Here is an 18,812-nt window from a genome sequence, read left to right on the forward strand (position 1 = left end):
ACTATTTCTCTTGCACTGGGCTTTGCCTTTGTCATTAAACCTGCAGAAAGCTAATGCTTTCACTGAAAGTAATGAGTTTTCTACCAGTGTAACTATCTGCTTTGGTTCAGAGTCAGAGAAGCCCTCACTGCAAGGGAAGAGTTGGAAGAACTAAGGGGGATGGTGGCAGCCCCAAACACGGATGTGGCCACGATGGGGTTTTGTAAATGCTGCTGTGCTTCACAGAAAGGTGGTTAAAACTCAGATATTCACAAAGTTCAAAGGAAAGTGCTTTAATTACATAATGGGCTGGTGGTATTCTCGTGAGAGGACATTTTAATCTGGAAGTTATACAAAATTTTAAGACTGAAGCTTCTCTCCTGTTCTTTGAAAATGCATTTGCCTGTGATGAGAATAGCAATGTTGTTCTGTTGCTGTCTAGCTGCTTTGCTAATCAGTGAACACACTTCCAAAGGAAATGGTAAAACAGAAATGTTTTAATTTCACAGTGTGGAAAAAACCAACCTCAAATACACTCTCATGTGATTTGCCTAAATCTTATTTAGACAGCTTGCAGAGCTCACAATCTTGCTGTTATCGCTCCCTCCTATGAATAAGAGAGAGAGCAGGAAGAGAAATGTGATAGTGCAATGTACAGGTTGATACCAAAGAAGATCACTCTGCTGTGACACATCTCGCACTTCAGCTCTAACACTACGATACTGATACCTGAAGTTTGAGGGGACTGAACAGCCTGTAATCTATCAAAGCACTTTTCATTTTGGAGATACTGTCAGGAGCTGAAAAACAACTCTAATTCACCATGTCACTTTGGTTACTTCCCCTCCAATACTGCTTGTTTTCTTCCCTCCGATCCCCACACTGCATGTGTGCAAGTAGCAACCCACTTGCCCTGCACAAGCAGGAATCAAACACTGAGGCTAAGATCTGGTGAGAAAAGTCCAGAGAGGAACTTTTTCTGAAGCTTCAAATATTATAAGAGACAATTTGAAGCAACTTCCTTTTTAAAATCTCTGAAAGGAGCTTTGAGATCATTTGACATCCCAAAAGGAGAACAGCCTCTGTCTGCAGAAGCGCTCACCTTCCCTCCGAGCCTACATCTGAAGTGTCACTGCCACAGCAAAGACAGGGAAAGATGAAGAGCTTGGGGTTCTGTTTATGGTTTGTGGTGTTTTCTGACCTGATCCGGCTACAAGCTTGTCCCCTGGCTACAGTTTCAGGTTGCCCTTGGGCCAGTCATGCTCATGGTCATATGGTCACCGGCTGAACTAGCAATAGCTACCTTTGCAAAACCACTTTTGCCAGAACACCTCTTGATGTTTGCATTAAAGAGGCAAAAATGTAGATAAAGCTTTTGCCAATCACTTCTTGATTTGCTGGAACAGACATTACAAAATGATAAAATGAAACTACCATTTCCTCAGTGTTTTAGCTCCCCAGCACAGCTGAATTTCCTTCACATGAAGGAACTTGATGCTTGGTTGAAAAGCACGAGGAGAAAAGCAGCAATGTTTCAGCAACTCTGTAAGCCACAGGATGTGCAGAACTATGCAAACGTAGGAGAAAAGAGGTCTGGAAAAGACATCTTTACAAGGACTGAAAAGATTCCTGGAAAGAAGAGGTCAAATTAACACAGACATGGAAAAGCTCCTCCGTTAGGATGATACTACTAGCTTCTTTATCTTTGGTCACTGAAAGTATCTTTAAAGGGAGCATTAAAAAACCCAGAAAGACTTAGAAAGATGAAAATTCAAAGGTACCTGTTCTTTCCCTTTAACACTTGTTAAATCCACAAGTCTTGCTTAAGAGAAAAGAAAATGTGATGAGGAGAGCATTACAAACCAGTACTTGACATTCCTCTTAGTTACAGAAAAGTTTTAGGACACTAGCCACTAATGCCACTCCCTAACCCTTGGCTGGCTTCAGAAACCCTTCCCATACAGTCAAGGTCAGGACAGGGTTACTGCCTTACTAGGAGAGGGAATATGGTATCTCTAATGATTGCTTCTGGCTATTTGTTAGGAGGAAGTTCTTCCCAGAGAGAGTGATTTGCCATTGGAAAGGGCTGCCCAGGGAGGTGGTGGAGTCACTGTCCCTGAAAGTGTTCAAGAAAAGCCTGGATGAGGCACTTAGTGCCATGGTCTAGTTGATTGGCCAGGGCTGGGTGCTAGGTTGGACTGGATGATCTTGGAAGTCTCTTCCAACCTGGTTGATTCTATGATTCTAATGTCAGGATGATTGTTTGCTTGTTCAAAGTAATGCAGAGCTCTGCTTCACTTGCAGATAGACCTTTCTCTGCCCACCCTTGGGTGCAGCCAAGTACCTGATGGTAGACCTGCAAGACGGATGCTGCATGCTTTAAGACCATAAATTGAGGGCTGTCTTCACAAGGGAGTTTGGTGAGGGTGGAAGAATCCTGTTAGCATCCAATCACTTAGTACCTTAGATAATCTGCTGTTTATTTTAATATTACCCACACAAGGGAAGCTCCACTAATGAATCTATTTTTGTAATACCACAAAGGTTGAAGTTTAGAGCTAAGTTTAGAGCACAGACACATTAAAAAATGTCAAACCAGGAAACAGCTTAATGAAAGCAGACAGTAATCACAGCAAATTACAGTGAAATATCTATGGGATTACATCTTGCATTCTCTAAATAAGCAGAGGGATTCATCTCACTTAGTGTCGGTCTATTTTGCTGAGAATGGACTGTGAGGATATGCTATGCAAGTAACACAATATGATGCCATAAAAGCTGTCTTAAAAGTTACATTCCAAGATGTGTTTCAAAATGGAGTTCAAACACTACAGCCCATGGAAAAATAGCAAGACATGCCACAAAACTTAAGGGTAAAATTAGAAGGAATACAGGTGAGACTTTTCATTTTGTGGCTACTATAATGAGGTTTAGAAATGGACTAGCAGTGGATGTGGGTAGGGAAGTTTACATCCCAGGAGAAGAAAAATGGTATTCCCAGTGTGCTTCCAAAAATCACTGTGGAATTCAGTGTTTTCCCACTGGCAAACTCAGGTTTTGCAGAAGGGGAAATACCCTCTGGTCAGCACCTCACCTAGCTGCCATAAGCACCTCCTCTGAAACTATGTATAGTTTACATATCTACCTTCCTCTTTCATCTTGCAGATTATAGTTCTTACACCTAGGCTTTACAGCCCATGGTCCAGTAATGAAATAACAGCAATTTCATCTCCCTTTCTAATCAGTTTTAATTATGTAGTGATTTTCTCTACTTTTAACAGGTCTCTAACTTGAGAAGAAGCTAGGAATTTTTGACCTCACTATGTTACTATTGCACAGCTCTGGATGGTTAGCTTACTGAAAAAAACAGGTTGACTTCTGGCTAACAAATGTTACTGCAAATCAAGGCTAAGTCTTGACGACAGCCACTCTAAATACAGCGAAACATGCACAGAGCCACAGCCTGGCCCTATTAAGGGCAACACAAGTTTCACTACTAAATTCAGCAGGACCTCAAACCAGTCCATAATGAGCAACATGAAATGAGATCTTGGTCCATAAGGTGAAAGAAAAGAGGAGAAACAACTGTGTAAATGGCATACTGTGCATTAACTGGAATGAGATGAAAGTCATAAACCAGAAGCGTGCCATGTGTCCACTTAAAATGACCCCTTAGGATTTTATACATAAGCTCTACATGATCTGCTATAGAGCAGTTATCATTTTAGAGGACAGTACTTTGCAGCAGAAAAAACCTCTTATATTCAGCTTTTCCTAAGTTTATAGAAACAGATTTGAGAAAAGGAAAAACAAGATTAAAACCCCCATGACTGTATAAGTTTAATGGTGTAAAGATTTACTTACTAGTGCTGTGGTGTTTTAACCCACCAATTATTCCCCCAAACTCTCACATTTGCTACAGCATTAAGTCACACAGTTCTGCCCTCTGCCCTGTTCTGCAAGCTTGGAAGGAGGGACAAGAAAACACATAAAATCTGCCTGAAAGGTTTTACAGTCTCTGCCTCACTACAAGTCATGTGGACTGACTTGCATTTTGCTAAAAATTAACAGTGTGTCTTCTTAAAGTATGCTAGACAGAAATGTGGAACCTGTGCTCCTGACTCCCATGTTTCCATCTACAGAACAGCAGACAGAGCTACAACATAGTGGTTTTTTTTCAGGGCAATCAGTCAGCCTTTAACAGTTGTGCTGAATACATAGCTTGAAAGGGCAGCCACTATGCAATGACCATTTCTCCACACAGCCCTGTGGGGGAGGCAGAGATGCTCTGAATAACTGCCCAGAGAGTTATCTGGACAGGAGGTATTTCTAGGCACAACCTTAATGCTGTCACCGTAGCAGATCCACTCTTACCAGTTGACACAGTGCCTAAAACAAATTCTGAAACTCATGATTTAAAACCAGATCATTGCTTACTGATACCATCCCTACACATTCACAAGTCAGCTTTCAACAGGTCAGCAGATCCCAAACTACTTCAAAACTAACACCAGCTTTCCCCTATGGTGTAAAGTATTTTGAGATTCAAACTCTACAACACACAGGGTAAAAGTCACAACTGCAAGCTCAGCCTTCAATGAAGAGCAGCTCAAGCACAGGGTCACAGTTAAAGGCTCCCAGGCACAGCAGGGACACCAACATGTGTTTCACACCATGCCCAGCTCCTATAGCCAGGCACAGCAGAGGGGTGGACTATAGACTGAACAACTGGTTACTTCCCAAGCTGGGAGTAGTAAGGTGACATCACATAAGTGAACAGGAGGCATAACAGCAGGGCAGCTCGAGGCTGGTGTCAGTTTGTCTGACTCATGTTTGAACTTGGCAGCTCAAAAAAATTCAATCTCCCAGTGAAATCTTTACTAATTGGCATACAGAAGTCAAGACTCAAGGGACTCTAGTTCTTTTGGGGGGGGGCTGAGGTTTTTTTTTGTTTGGGGGGGAGGGTGTTGGTGTTTCTAATGTCTTTGTTTTATCTGTTTGTTTTTCAGTTTGGTGGTGATCACTGTTTTCCAAAAGCACCAAAAAATGGCACATTAAGAAAGGAAACACATTCACAAAAAGCTAAATCAAACCCAGAACCTCATTTAGCCTTTCCATTTACAGACCAGGCTGAATTCAGGAACAAAGAGAGAGACACAGAGAGAGAGTGCTTAGAAATGAAAATAAGAATGATTTCATTACCTTTTCTGCAAGCCAGCCTAGATGCCTAATCTCTCGACTTCCAGCAATCCCTGTTTTACCCAGCTGGTCTCTGACCTCTGAAATCACCCTGGGGATGAGCTCATTGACACTGGAGTGGATGGCATTGAACCAGGCCTGGGCTGTAGCTGAATCCTTACTCCTGAGCACCACGGTGTGCTTGGCATCAGGTGAATGAACTTCAATAAGTCTAGAAAAACGTGGAGGGGAAAAACATTACATTCGCTCAGACACCATTAAGTAGCTAAATTTATTATGGCACTCAGCGTTAGCAATGAGTGGAAAGTAAGCTGGTACCAAGACCTACCATTAAAACTTACCTTACAACATCTGAATACACCAAATCTTATTGTCCTTACAGTAAAATCTCTGAGAAGGGAATTTGCCAGTGTTGGCAATCTAGCACATCAATAGGAGGGTCAAATACAAAGGCCAGAGGAGCATTCACTCATTAACATTCACCAACAAGGCAACCAGCCAGAACTACGTAGCAGGTAGCTGCAGAGTAACCAGGGATAAGCTGCTACCTTATTTCCCTGGGCATCACTGCACACCCAGAGCTTCTCCATGTGTTTGTTTTGCATATACACAGTTAAATGAGAACCATTCCCATCCCCAATAGGAGTTTTCCTAGGATTGACTCGTGGTTTCAGTGAGACCACTAAGCAACAACTAGAAGCCCACCACACCTGGTTTGGCTTTCTTCAGGAGTTAGCAACATCCTCAATGCTCCATTTAGATCTTGCTAACAGTGGCAGCAAGAAAAGGCTAACCCTAACTGTACAACCATTGCTGGCAGGCATCTTTTACAGTTTCCACATCCTGTGGAGAGAGATGATTGAGTTTTTTTCCCCCAAAAAACATGACTTGATCACCCTGTGGGCTTCCAGCTCACTGCTGTGGTTTGAAATGCACAAACGCATACAGTTTCCATTAAAATTAAGCCTGTCCATCGTGGTTATGGGACCTGTGCCAATGCTTTTTCTAACAACAACAACAACACTTTTGAGAGGCAGCTGCAGTTATTTCAGTTCAGTTTTCAGCAAAGTTATTAGTTATTATTGGACTTTGTGTGCTCCTCATAGCTTTGTGAGCTGCATTTAATTGAATGTTAAACAACCCACCTGGGTCATAGTCTAGTTTATCCTTATGAAGCACTTACAAAACCAAGCCCTTGTTGCTGCCCATCACTCAACTAACATACCATGTTTGTGCTTTTCATTCTGTGTGTACAGTTGACTGTCCCCCAACGTGACCCACACAAATTTGATCTGGGATCTGAGTCTAAGCACATGTTTCTCTCCACATACTGCTGCCTGATCCCTGGGACACTCAAAAGACTCCTTTCTGTAGCAGAAAACTAATTAGTTCAGTGGAATTCAGCACTGTAACGCAAATATTTGTTATGCAATTACAAAATCCAGCAATTTGGAGCTTAACTAACAATTAAGAGGTTTTAATTAATTGGTTAAAGCAGAGCAGAACCTAGAACAGGGTGCAGCTCCACTTGCACAGCTCAGCGGGGCTCGGAGAGCGAGCACCGCCGGCCTCACATTTATCCATTTTGGGATGGGGAGGTCTCCACGTAGACATTGCTCTAAAGATAGAAAAGGTCATGATTTTCCAAACTCAGCAGCTGAACTGTTCAGGGTCCTAAATCACTGTTTGGACAGCTTAAAAAGTAGGTTGATTTCTCACAAAGCGCTGAGCCAACACAAAAATGCCTGTTTCCTCACTCGAGCTGATGGAGTTCGGCGCTGTCTGAAAAATAAAGGCTCTTATTTAGCCTCTCCAGGACGCACAAAGGACTAATCTTCAGGTACCAACAGTGAAGTTCCTTGTCAGGTGATGCAGGTCTGGTGAATAAGAAAACTATGTTTGTAGGTAGGCACGTTTCCATTCACACTCTCATTTTTTCCTGAGCTGCAAGAAAAAGCTGTCTCCCTGACAGTTAGGTTTTAGCCATTTCTATCCAATAATTATCACCATCACACACAGGTACCACACCCTGGGGAGTCTTTCCATCAGAAAACACTTCTCTCCCACTGCTGTTTGAACACTGATAGCTCGCAGGCAGGCAGCTATCAATGGAAACAAACTATACAAGACTTGGATTTTCAAAGTACAGAGTGGCAATCAGTGAAACGTTGCATATTACTTACAGACTGCTTTTTGGCAGCACATCTCACATCGTTTTACACATCAGTTCAGTGACATCATCCCCATTTCACCAGCAAAATAAAGTGGAAAGGTGTGTCAAGTCAGGAGCAGCACTCAGGATATTCTGCACTCTACCTCCCATTTTAATACTTCATTTAAAGACAAAAATTATTTGGACAGCACAGCAGTGCTGTGCTGGCTTTGAAAAATGTTAATGCACTGCCTGGATTGTGCAAAACTAATGCTTTTTACAAAGGCTGTGCTTCTACTAGGGAACTCCCACCTTGCACCTCCTTGCTGTGTATCATGTGGGGAAACAGGGCTGAACAAGGACATGAAACACTCAGAAGAATGGGCTGCTTTTTCAGTTGCAGGGGAACGGCAAACTTGGGTAATTTCTTTTGAAGTTGGAATTGTGGCAGGCTTTGGTTTAAAAAGACACTGTCTAGAGCTTCCAAATGGCAACTTGATTCCCTCCAATCATAGAATCAACCAGGTTGGAAGAGACCTCCAAGATCAGCCAGTCAAACCTAGCACCCAGCCCTATCCAGTCAACTAGACCATGGCACCAAGTGCCTCATCCACTCTTTTCTTGAACACCTCCAGGAATGGTGCCTCCACCACCTCCCTGAGCAGCCCATTCCAATGGCAAATCACTCTCTCTGGGAAGAACTTCCTCCTAACATCCAGCCTATACTTTCCCCAGCACAACTTGAGACTGTGTCCCCTTGTTCTGTTGCTGCTTGCCTGGGAGAATGTGGTAAAGTCTTCATTAGAGCAAGTTAACATACAAACAGGTATTTTGCTACATCAAAACATACTTCCCTTGATGGTGGCTATTTATGTTTGAACAAGAGCTCCATCCCCTAAAATACTGAACATTTTGACAGCTCTTAACAATTATGTTTAACAGGTTCTACATTATATAGATATATACATTCTATTGTGATATCAATGTATATATTCCAGCGTACATATGGAAACTCACATACTGCACCATGCTTCCAAAAATATTCTTATTAATCCTCAGTGACTTCTAATGTGGCTATTTTAGGGACTTCTTGTCAGCTATCAAAGTTTGGTGGCGATGCTCTAACAAGAAAATCTACCATGACAGACTGCAGAAAATCTACCATGTCCCCTGAGCGGAGTGACAGCAAGATTGGACAAGACATGTTGTGCTCCTCAAAAGTGAGTTTGAAACAGGAATATGCTGCTTTGACAGCCCTGAAACTGAATCCTTTCATCCACAACACTGCTCCACCCCAAGATTACATCAGTGAGTCCCGTTCCTGTGCAAGCTACTATGTAGGGCACCTTTTTTAGTCCTACCCTAAGAACAGAAGTCAAAACGCTCAACTGCCTGAACTCTGCTACTGCTTATTGCTATAATGTCTGGGCACTAAACTACTTTTAGGAAAGCCAGATTGCAGATTTCCACTAGAGATCCAGGACTCCTGTCTCTGCTGGCAGCTGGGATGGAGAAGGAACTTAACATTTTCCCAGAAACCCACAGGCTCTGACCTCACTCAGACACAGCAAGCACCACATCCCTATAAACTCTTCCCTGTTCTGTCCTTCGGTCTATGCTGCTTCGATTTATCAGTCCCTTTGGATGACAATTTCTGTGTGACAGCTGACTGATGGCATTTCCATCTTTTCTGAAAAGTGACCTTAGTAAACTCCAACTGTAAAGCACTCAAATGTTTCCAGCAGTCCATCCATTGTAGCTTTGATTTGTTCCTTGCCTAAACTGACCACTGCTTACTGACTTCTGTTTATCTGCAGTTCAGCGATAAAGTTCCCTTAATTCCCCACTGAACTGAAATATTTAGGGCAATGCCACAGCTGTGTTTATTCTCACACTCCACCACAGTTATGTAAATACTGCATATGGAGCCGTTTCTGATAAAGCCCATACCAACCCAAAGGAATTATATGTTAGCTCTAGATGACTGCCAAGATGCACGGCGTCTCTCCAGCTTGGCAATGCATATGAATGATATCGCATTTTCTCAGAGATCATTTGGAGAACCTTATAATAAAAGAGTAATTTTCTCTCTCCTTCTCAAAGAGTCCTTCTGAGCTGAGTGAGGAGCGTTTTCAGCATCGCCTTCTCCACCCACAGAACACAGGCACAGCCAAACCCAGTGACTCCACGTGCTGTAACCTCGCACGCAAGAGACCAAAACTCATTCCCTCGCTTCATCATGCAGAGTTTGTTTCTTTAGGGAGGATCCAAAGTTGAAAGCAAATGTTTGGTAGACCATACAGGTCTCTTGCTGTAGGAGTGTTCATTATCTAAGAAATAACAAATGCATTAAAAGCACATCCCCCACCAGCATTGGCTCAGGACCAAATCCAGCACTGATTTATACTTTATGCCTCTTCTCAGGTCAGACTATGCACGCAGTGACTGATTAAAGTGTGGAGTAAATCCCTTGAAGTTAATGATAAGCTGAAGCCAGAATTATTCCAGTCCATCACGCTACTCTGATTTTGCACTGGCACAGCCAGGAACAAAACATTCTGCCGCTGACTCTGCAAACTTAAAACGAGATCCAGAGCCTCACTGCTCAGCTCCACCTCCTCTGTGGAGGTTATATGAAACCACAGTAAGTAATTTTGTTGATTTCCAAGTGCACAAACACTGAAGCTTTTCCACTCTGAGGCGGGATTTAGAGAACCACAATCACAGATTAATTTTGCGTAGGCTTTGTTACAAATTAAGCAAAAAGACTGCAAATATTATTTTTCAATTCTACATGTAGCATCAGAACCAGAAATAAAATACATTAAAACTACACAATGGAAACTTTGGGTCTAGTCTGGAAGGAAAACATTGCATACTGAAACTGCTAAGGCTTGCAACAAACTGCCCAGCAAGACTGGATGAGGCATTTAGTGCCATGGTCTAGTTGACTGGATAGGGGCTGGGTGCTTTGACTGGATGATCTTGGAGGTCTCTTCCAACCTGGTTGATTCTATGATTCTAAGAAGCAGCTTCACTTGATACACCTAAATGGAGGTGAAAGCAATTTTACCAAGCAAGTGCTATTTGATAATCGAGTGGAATCGCTCTCTGTGGAAGTCCTCCAGGTCCTCACTCTCACATGGGTACCCACTGCCAGTAACTTGGTTACCTTCAACTTACAGTGGTCAAAATGTAAATTCCTGTTTCTGAGGAGCTGAACAAGACTGGTGTCCAGAAGGTGTACTTATCACTGATGAGCTGTTAAGCTGATTTTCTTTCTACTTGCCACCAGCTGTGCTCTCATAAGAAGGGTATCAGTGGCATCATGCCACATGTAAATAAAGGCTTTAGTACTGGAACAGACTTGCTCATGCCACCGTGTGCAGAGACCAGCCAGGCTGCAGAGTACATCACATGCTGCATTCTCCACCCACAGTAACTATAAGTCATCTAAGAGTTTTTAACTGTCTCTATAGGCTGGATGTTAGGAGGAAGATCTTGCCAGAAAGAGTGACTGGCATTGGAATGGGCTGCCCAGGGAGGTGGTGGAGTCACTGTCCCTGGAGGTGTTCAAGAAAAGACTGGATGGGCCACTTAGTGCCACAGTCTAGTTGATTGGACAGGGCTAGGTGACAGGTCGGACTGGATGATCTTGGAGGTCTCTTCCAACCTGGTTGATTCTATGATTAAGAAGCAAAAACCTTTGCCTGTATTGCCCAAAAGGCCTTTTTTCTTTTCTTGATTTTTTTCTTTTATATTTTGGTTGTTAACAGTGCTGGAAATTTGCTACAGAGCAATACAGTCCTTCCTTCTTCCCAGTGGATTCAGCGCCAGCAGAAGTGCTGCTTCAAGGAGTAGTGCGGTCAGTTAGCTGATTAAAAACCAGAAAGCATTATTTCAGAGGCATGGTAGGAATGTGATCTAACCTTTAAAAGTTACTGTCTGAAACTTTACAACTAGAAGATGCTGTGATTGGTGTGATCAATACACTCATCATGGCTCCCTGAGGCAACTCTTTCACGGCCAGAGGGAAAAGCATATAATGCTAGGATTACAAAAATTGGTTTGGCTGCAAAAGCTGCACTTCTAACAAGGACAAAACAAACCTCAGACACCTTCTGCAGCAAAATAAACCTTCTGCAGCTGGAGCTGTCTCTGTGCTAAGCACAGAGTACCTAACTGTAACTGGTAATAGTGGCAAATGACCTCTTCATATGGAGATGATGGAGGTTAGTCTTACGCTGCTGTGTAAGTAAGACACCATGGCCTTGGATGTCTTCTGAGAAGGAACACCATTGTTGCTGGTAGGCAATGCTGTAGTTGGATGCAAGGAAAGAATGGGATGTCATCTGTGAGCATGGACAAAAACTCAGAGGTAAATGGGAGAAATGAGCAGCGCTGCTGACAGATCAGCTCTCTCTTGCAGATGAGTTGTCATGGGATAGTCTCGCTGGAAGCAATTCCATTTCATTTAGCAGGATGCATCCCAACATCTCATTATTTTATACACCTACTTTTTGGCCTCCATGACCAAGAAATTCCAGGGATCACTGCTTAGTTGCCAAGTGAAGAAAAGCAGAAGCTTGACTGTTCAATAATCACAACGACAAAAGCCCAAATTCACTCTGGATCAATCGCTGGCCTCTGAGCACTGGGGAAAAAACACCACCTGGGAATCAGGATCCTGCAGACACTGCTGCACTCTTTGGAGACAGCAGGCATGTGTGCTAGTTTAAGCCCAGCTAGGATATTTTAGTGAGAGGAATTAGATTATAGGCTGTGAAAAGGAAACAGTGGTGATGTCTACTTCACTTGTAGGCTTGCTCATAGGTGACCTCCCAGTACTTTTGCTACTGGCAGAAAACTCACCTTCCCAGTGAACAGACTCAAAGATAGATGGAAAAGCTGTATATAAGTGATGAGGAGAGGTAACAACTTCAGTGCAATTCTTATTCCTCTTACAGGAAAACAGGAATTTCCATCAGCACAAATGCACATGAAAGCTATAAGTGCCCACAGGGTATCAAAACAGCACAACTTAAACACTAAAATCCAGTCTCAGCACTTCACAATACTGAGCAGGGCACCTGCCACGGCAGCACATCCCCAGAAGCTCACACTGTGGCTGTAATTTGCAATGTGCTGCCATACAAACGGCCAGACAAGGCGTAGGAGGGAGTAGCTTTGAGTATACCAGCTGAAAACCCTGCTCCTTGATTAACGGCAGGTCAGGCCAGATCAGAGCTGTAACACTGAAATCCAATTTGCAAACTCTGATTAGCAGGTGAAAGCCTAGCACTGAGCACAGGGCAACATCCAGGCAGGAAAAAGGGTCTCAAGGTTGTCACTGGCTGCAAGCCATAAGGACAACGAGCACAGCAGGATACTGAAACTATCAGCTTTGTTTGGCAGATCTCCGGGGTGTTAAAAACACTCTCCAACATTATTTAACAGCTGCTTGGATGTCAGCACTTGGATACCTTTACATGCAGACACACATAAAACATGATTAACTGTTTGTCCTCCTCTGTCTCGTCCTGCAGCACTCACACTGCTCTTCTTTCCCTTTAATCTCAGACACATTCCTTGGAACACTTTTCTTTCTCCACCTCTTCAGTGCTTTATTTTAACTTTTTTTTCACTAAAATATTCACTAAGTAATTTTTTACTCTCTTGGCTCACTGCTTCTTTTGGTTGACTTCTTTCTCCATCACCTTTTCTTAATTTGCTCTCTTTGTTTCCCTCCATGCATTTTTCAAGGCAGTTTCTTCTTCCTTCCTTGATTAATTTCCAGTTCCTTTGTTCTGATTTCTATTCCTCAGCTCAATCCTCTGCAGCTGGAGCTGGTTGGAAAAATCAGAGCTCTTGGACTTCTGCAAAACTCCCACAAGCATGCCTCCATTTTCTCTATTAATTAATTATTTACACACCTCCATAGAAAATTAACACTTTGGCTAAAAAAAAACCAAAATGTAATCAAAAGTCCATCTGAAAGCACTCTGCCAGCCTCAGTTACTGCTACCTCCACAGTGCACACATTCTTCCTTGCCACCCACTCACAGTGACACAATTTATTCCTGTCAGGTCACGCTCAGTCCTGTTTGCACACAGGCACACACAGAATCACAGAATCAACCAGGTTGGAAGAGACCTCCAACATCAGCCAGTCCAACCTAGCACCCAGCCCTGGCCAATCAACTAGACCATGGCACTAAGTGCCTCATTCAGTTTTTTCTTGAACATCCCCAGGGATAGCAACTCCACCACCTCCCTTGGCAGCCTGTTCCAATGGCAAAGTGGTCTTTCGTACAAAAGCTTTTACACTCACATCTGCATGCAGGCACACACACTTTTTTGAGTAACATGTGTTGGAACTTTGTCCATTTCAATTCAGTTTGTGCTGGAGATGGGAAGGATACCAGGAGCTCTTCGATCCAGCCGAGGTGGATGGGAAGGGGAGAACCCCCCAGGTCTTTATGCCAGGATAAAAAGATGTGACCTGTTTCTCAAGAAAATGAAACATGGCTAATCCCAGATTCACCAGCACCCACACAGACTGGAGGTCAGTCACAACATCCCATAGCTATCCAGTTCTACAGGTATCTCCACAGTACAAGTTAGGGGTTTCCACTGTGTTTCCAAATCCTGGCACGTTTCTCCAGCAATTCACTTCTTGAACTATGTCCTTAGGACATTAGAAAGGTTTTTTAACCTGATTTAACAGAACAAAATTTAAACCTGAAGTTAAAAAAAAGTAAATGAACAACCAAAGTTCAACCTAGTTTGTTGATGTGTTTGTGTAAATGAATACCCTTGAGATTGCTCTGCAGAAAATGGCCTTTGGGTTGTTTGGTGGTGATTTTTTTTTCCCTTCCAAAAAAGCTTAGCAACTAATTTGACTCAAAATAAGACCAAAACAGCTCCTCTTAACAGATCTCAGGGGCGCCCCAAGAAGGTGGAGAAGAAACTAAGGCTAACACCTAAGTTCATGCGACCCAAGGAAATAAATCAATGACCTGTTGGGCTGGTAGGGGTTTCACAAATGATGGAAAATAACTACTCATCATGAAAAAAGAAAAAATCATCCTTTCTGCCTACAGGCTTCAGAGGTGCAGCTGCTGCAGGGTTGGAAAATTGCCCCCCATCAAGGCAAAGAACTGCAGCTTCCAAAACGCAGTGATTGTGGAGCTGCCCAAAACCCAGATGATAGCAGACAGTCAGACAGCCCATGCTGAGTCAATTATTAATTCCAGCAATTAATGATTTGCCCTAAAATTCTGTTGTAAGAGAAGGAAGGTGATCTTATAGGTCTCCCATCTGACAATCCCAGTCCTGAATTCATTGACCCTAGCTAGCAAAGAAGAGGCCACAGCCAAGCAGCTCCTAGAGAAGACATGTTAATGTATCAAGGAGGAGGAGGAAACTTTTGCTGTCACCTAGCCATTCATCCACTCCTCACCTCCCAGCCCCAACCTTCCTATCTTTCCTAGCCTCAGGGCACTGAAGAGGACTGCAAATGCCTTTTTAGCCAAATCACCTAACTTCTCTCAGCTTGAAGACAGAACAGTAGATAAATCTCAAGTGCTGCCTACTTGTTCACCCCTCCCACTAAAGAGCAGATTAGCAGTTGCAGTACTACAAACAAACAAAACCTTATCAAGAAACATCCAGCTTTACACAAAAGGAGGATCTGAATCTACAGAAGATCTGCTGAGCTAAGGTTAAAAATCCATGCTCACCTTGATCTCAAATTCATGATGTTTTGTGGGCAAGGATGTGATGAGCCTCACAGTGGTAGATCGTTTTTAATAGACCATGAACACAAAGATAGCCTAGCACAACAGTGTGGTTTAAGGATGAGGGGAGAATTAACCAGAACTTCACCTAATTGTTAGTTTTGTTCTTTTCTGGACTTGAATTACATCCTTTCAAGTTGCTTTACTTTATGTTGGATTGTTGATCTCTTTCCTAGCTTAAGAGTAATCTAAAGAGATAACAAACACAGCCCACCAGAAGAGTAAGAACAGTAAGAAAAAATCTTGATATAAATCAGGACTTTGACTCCAGCAGCTTCAATGACTTCTTCAAAGGACTTATTGATATTCAAATAGTAAAACATGTCTGTACCAATAATGGTAATTAAAGTGCTTTAAGCCTTTCATCCAAGGATCTTGAGCTGTAGCTCACAACAACATGGTGAATTAAGTACAGGCTTTCCACTTCACAGACATTCTGTCAACAGCCAGGGAGCAGCTCAATAACAGCATAAGGAGCTAGGCACAAATTCCTTGGGGAGGCACAGAGAATGACTTTTTTATACTAGTAATGTACCCATTACAGTATCTTTACCTTTGCTCTATCCTTTATGCCTCCATAAGTTCCTTCTGTTCACACATGATAACAGAAAAAAGCCCCAAACCAGAAGCTAATCTACACTGTTCATCAGCAAAGGAAGATTTCCATCTCCCCTGGAAACCTCACAGAATCCCTGGTGTCCACCCATGGCTGACACACTTCCAGCACACTGCAGCAATGCCAGCACACAGAGATCCATTACCTCTTTAGTCCCAGGTCCAAAGTTTAACCTCCGTCCAGCACTTCTCCTCATCTGTGTTCTACTAGTAGCCATGTCACTGGCTGAGCCCTGTGCTAACAAGCTATAAGAAGAAAAAAACAAGACAAATGGGTCCTGTGCTCTAGAAGAGCAGCTGTAGCTCATTCTCGGTACCACGGTCATTCTCTGTGGCAGGGCCCAGCCCTCTGTGAGCCCCACATCAGGTATGGGACTTATAGGATCTGCTCACTCATCAACACTAAATAAACTTGGGCTGCAAAGCTACCTGTCCAAACCAAAGGGAATCCGTCCTTTGCAACCAGGGGTTGCTCACCCTTGGTGACATCAAGGCACGGTTGCGTTTACCAAGCAGGAAACAGGCAGAGTGGAGGTATGAGCCAGCTCATGCTTTCACCAAGGCTTTTCCTCAGTGCCCAACATCTGCCTCCCTGTCCCCTCAGTCTCCCTTAAATTATACCAGCACAAGTTTGAAGAGGTGCAGAAGCTAAATGACTTTCATTTCTTCACAGAATAGAACAGGACAGGACTAGACTAGACTACTTCAGATGGAAGGGACCTACAACAGTCATCTAGTCCAGCTGCCTGACCACTTCAGCACTGTCAAAAGTTAAAAGCATATTGCCAAGGGCATTGTCCAAATGCCCTTAAACACTTACAGACTTGAGGCATCAGCCAGCTCTCTAGGAAGCCTGTTTGACCACCTTCTCGGCACTGAAATGCTACCTAACATCCAGCCCAAACATGTCAAGCCTTGTTGTTTTTTCAAAGAAAAACAGGTGTGCTTTGCATCAGCAGTGCAGCTTGAACTGCTGGTGGGTCCACACTGCAGACAGTCATCTTTCATAAAGCACCGAATTTCATTCCTGCTCTGAACTAGCAGGCTCACCAAACCATCTGAAAATAAACTTCAGGATCTCTCAACTGGGGCCAGTTTTCAAGTGGAAGCAGAAATCCTATGCAGGACTTACCAGCTCTAGTGGGAAAATCACCTAACTTCTTCCATGCCCACTAAAACCTCATTTCACACCAGCTTCTATGAACCAGAGGTGATTCAGCACCAGGTATTTCCTTCTGAGATTCTACACTGGACAACTCATGCTTTCTGTGTCCACACCCGGTCTGAGATGAAAATTAGCTGAGCTACAGAGAAATGTAGCCTGTTTGTGGCCAGCATATGCTTTGACAGACTTCCAGCAGTGCTCTTCTGAAGCTATCCAACAAAGTGATGCCATCAGTTATAAGATCTATGTGTGTCAGGTCACTGGGTTATGAAACAGAAGTGTCAGAACACGTAAGGACATGGTTTGAGCTCTGCCATGAACAAAGATTAAATTACTTTTGTGGAATGAGATTACTGTCTTGGAATATACTACTATGGGAAAGGGCTGCTGCACTGTGATAGCATTTCTACTGGGAAATATCAGTTCCAGTGTTCAGAATGGTTCAAACTCCCTTGCTGTGTCCAGAGAAGGGTCATGAGGATGATCAGAGGGCTGCAGCACCTCTCCTATGGAGACAGACTGAGAGAGTTGGGGCTGTTCAGTCCAGAGAGGAGAAGGCTCCGAGTACACCTAATTGTGGCCCTCCAGCGCCTTAAAGAGGACTACAAGAAAGATGGTGAGGGACTTCTTAAGCTGTTGGGTAGTGATAGGACAAGGAGGAATGGAGCAAAATATTGGATGTTAATAAGTTTTTCACGAGGAGGGGGGTGAGACACTGGAACAGGTTGTCCAGGGAGGTGGTGGACACCTCATTCCTGGAGGTTTTTAAGGCCAGACTGGATATGGCTCTGAGCAACATGATCTAGAGTGAGGTGTCCCTGCCCATGGAAGTAGGAGTTGGAGCTGGATGATCCTTGAGCATCCTTCCAGCCCTGACAATTCTGTGATTCTATGATTCTAAATAACTAAGATTGCAGAATCAGTGGGATGCTACAATTACACTGCAGCTAGCATGACAGGGTGGTTCTGTGTGCTGGATGGAAAAATCCATCTTAAACTGTATACCCCACTGTGTAAAAACCAGAAGTCACTCTTTCCACAGGAAATGACAGCAGCACAAAATGAAAACTGTGATACTAAGCAATGGCTCTCCCACGCAGTACTTCCTAGTAACACCTAAGAACACATGCATTTGTAGCATGCTTTGTAAAAGGCAGCCCCCCTCCCACCCTAATCAGTCCTCCTGGCCTTCAAACAGAACTGAGGACCAAGAAAGGGACCAAAGCTGAGAACTACAACATGGTCAAATAAAGAAGAGTGGAAAACAGTGAAAGAACAAAGCCAGTATGTATAGAGTGTTGTTCCATTCTGCTGATTCAAACAATCTGAACTGCATGGGTATTTTTAGAACACAGTCCATGGCAGACAGAATGATAAACTCTCAGACTAGTGATACAGCTATCAAAGCTCAACATCTTAAACTATATAGATTCATGTGAAAAAGAAAGCAGCTGATACCAAGAAGCATTTTGATTTAAACCCGAGAAAGACTGCTGGGGTAAATTGCTGTTTTACAGCGTCACTTCTGCAGTAGTCAGTTACCATTGACTATGGTGGTAACTGCTTGGTGAGATGAAGAGCAGAGGCAAAGTAAAGCATTACTAAACAATAAAGGATCGGGGTGGGGGGGAGCAAACTAAAAAGAAGGTCAGGCAAATATATGTATTTTTTTTTTTTAAAGTATACAGGTAGGATAAAGTTTATGGATTGCAGTACAAGAGATGAATAAAGAACCTATCCCTCCAAATCCCCTTCTGCTCTCTCCTCTTCACTGAAAATGTAGCTATTATTTATGCCTAAATGTAAGTGCTAAAAATCAAAGGCAGCAAACCCAGCTTCTGGGCAAAGCCAGTACACTGCAGGAACAACAAAAAGGCCATTATTTGGATGGAAGAATTAGTCT

At 43.1% G+C, this 18,812-nt stretch overlaps 1 protein-coding gene across 2 annotated transcripts in view; it reads right to left on the minus strand.

Annotated features, from left to right (window-relative positions):
- The window catches only part of SNTB1 (syntrophin beta 1), a 122,037-nt gene that overhangs the window by 39,747 nt on the left and 63,478 nt on the right, over positions 1–18,812 (minus strand). For both annotated transcript variants that reach the window (XR_010304777.1, XM_064154219.1), the window contains exon 3: positions 5,182–5,389. Coding sequence is in view for 1 of the 2 variants with exons in the window: in XM_064154219.1 (XP_064010289.1) it covers positions 5,182–5,389 (208 nt within the window). In the remaining variant the exon portion in view is untranslated. The remainder of the gene's footprint in view (positions 1–5,181; positions 5,390–18,812) is intronic.

Source organism: Pogoniulus pusillus, chromosome 14 (genome assembly GCF_015220805.1).
Source record: "Pogoniulus pusillus isolate bPogPus1 chromosome 14, bPogPus1.pri, whole genome shotgun sequence".
NCBI lineage: Eukaryota > Metazoa > Chordata > Aves > Piciformes > Lybiidae > Pogoniulus > Pogoniulus pusillus.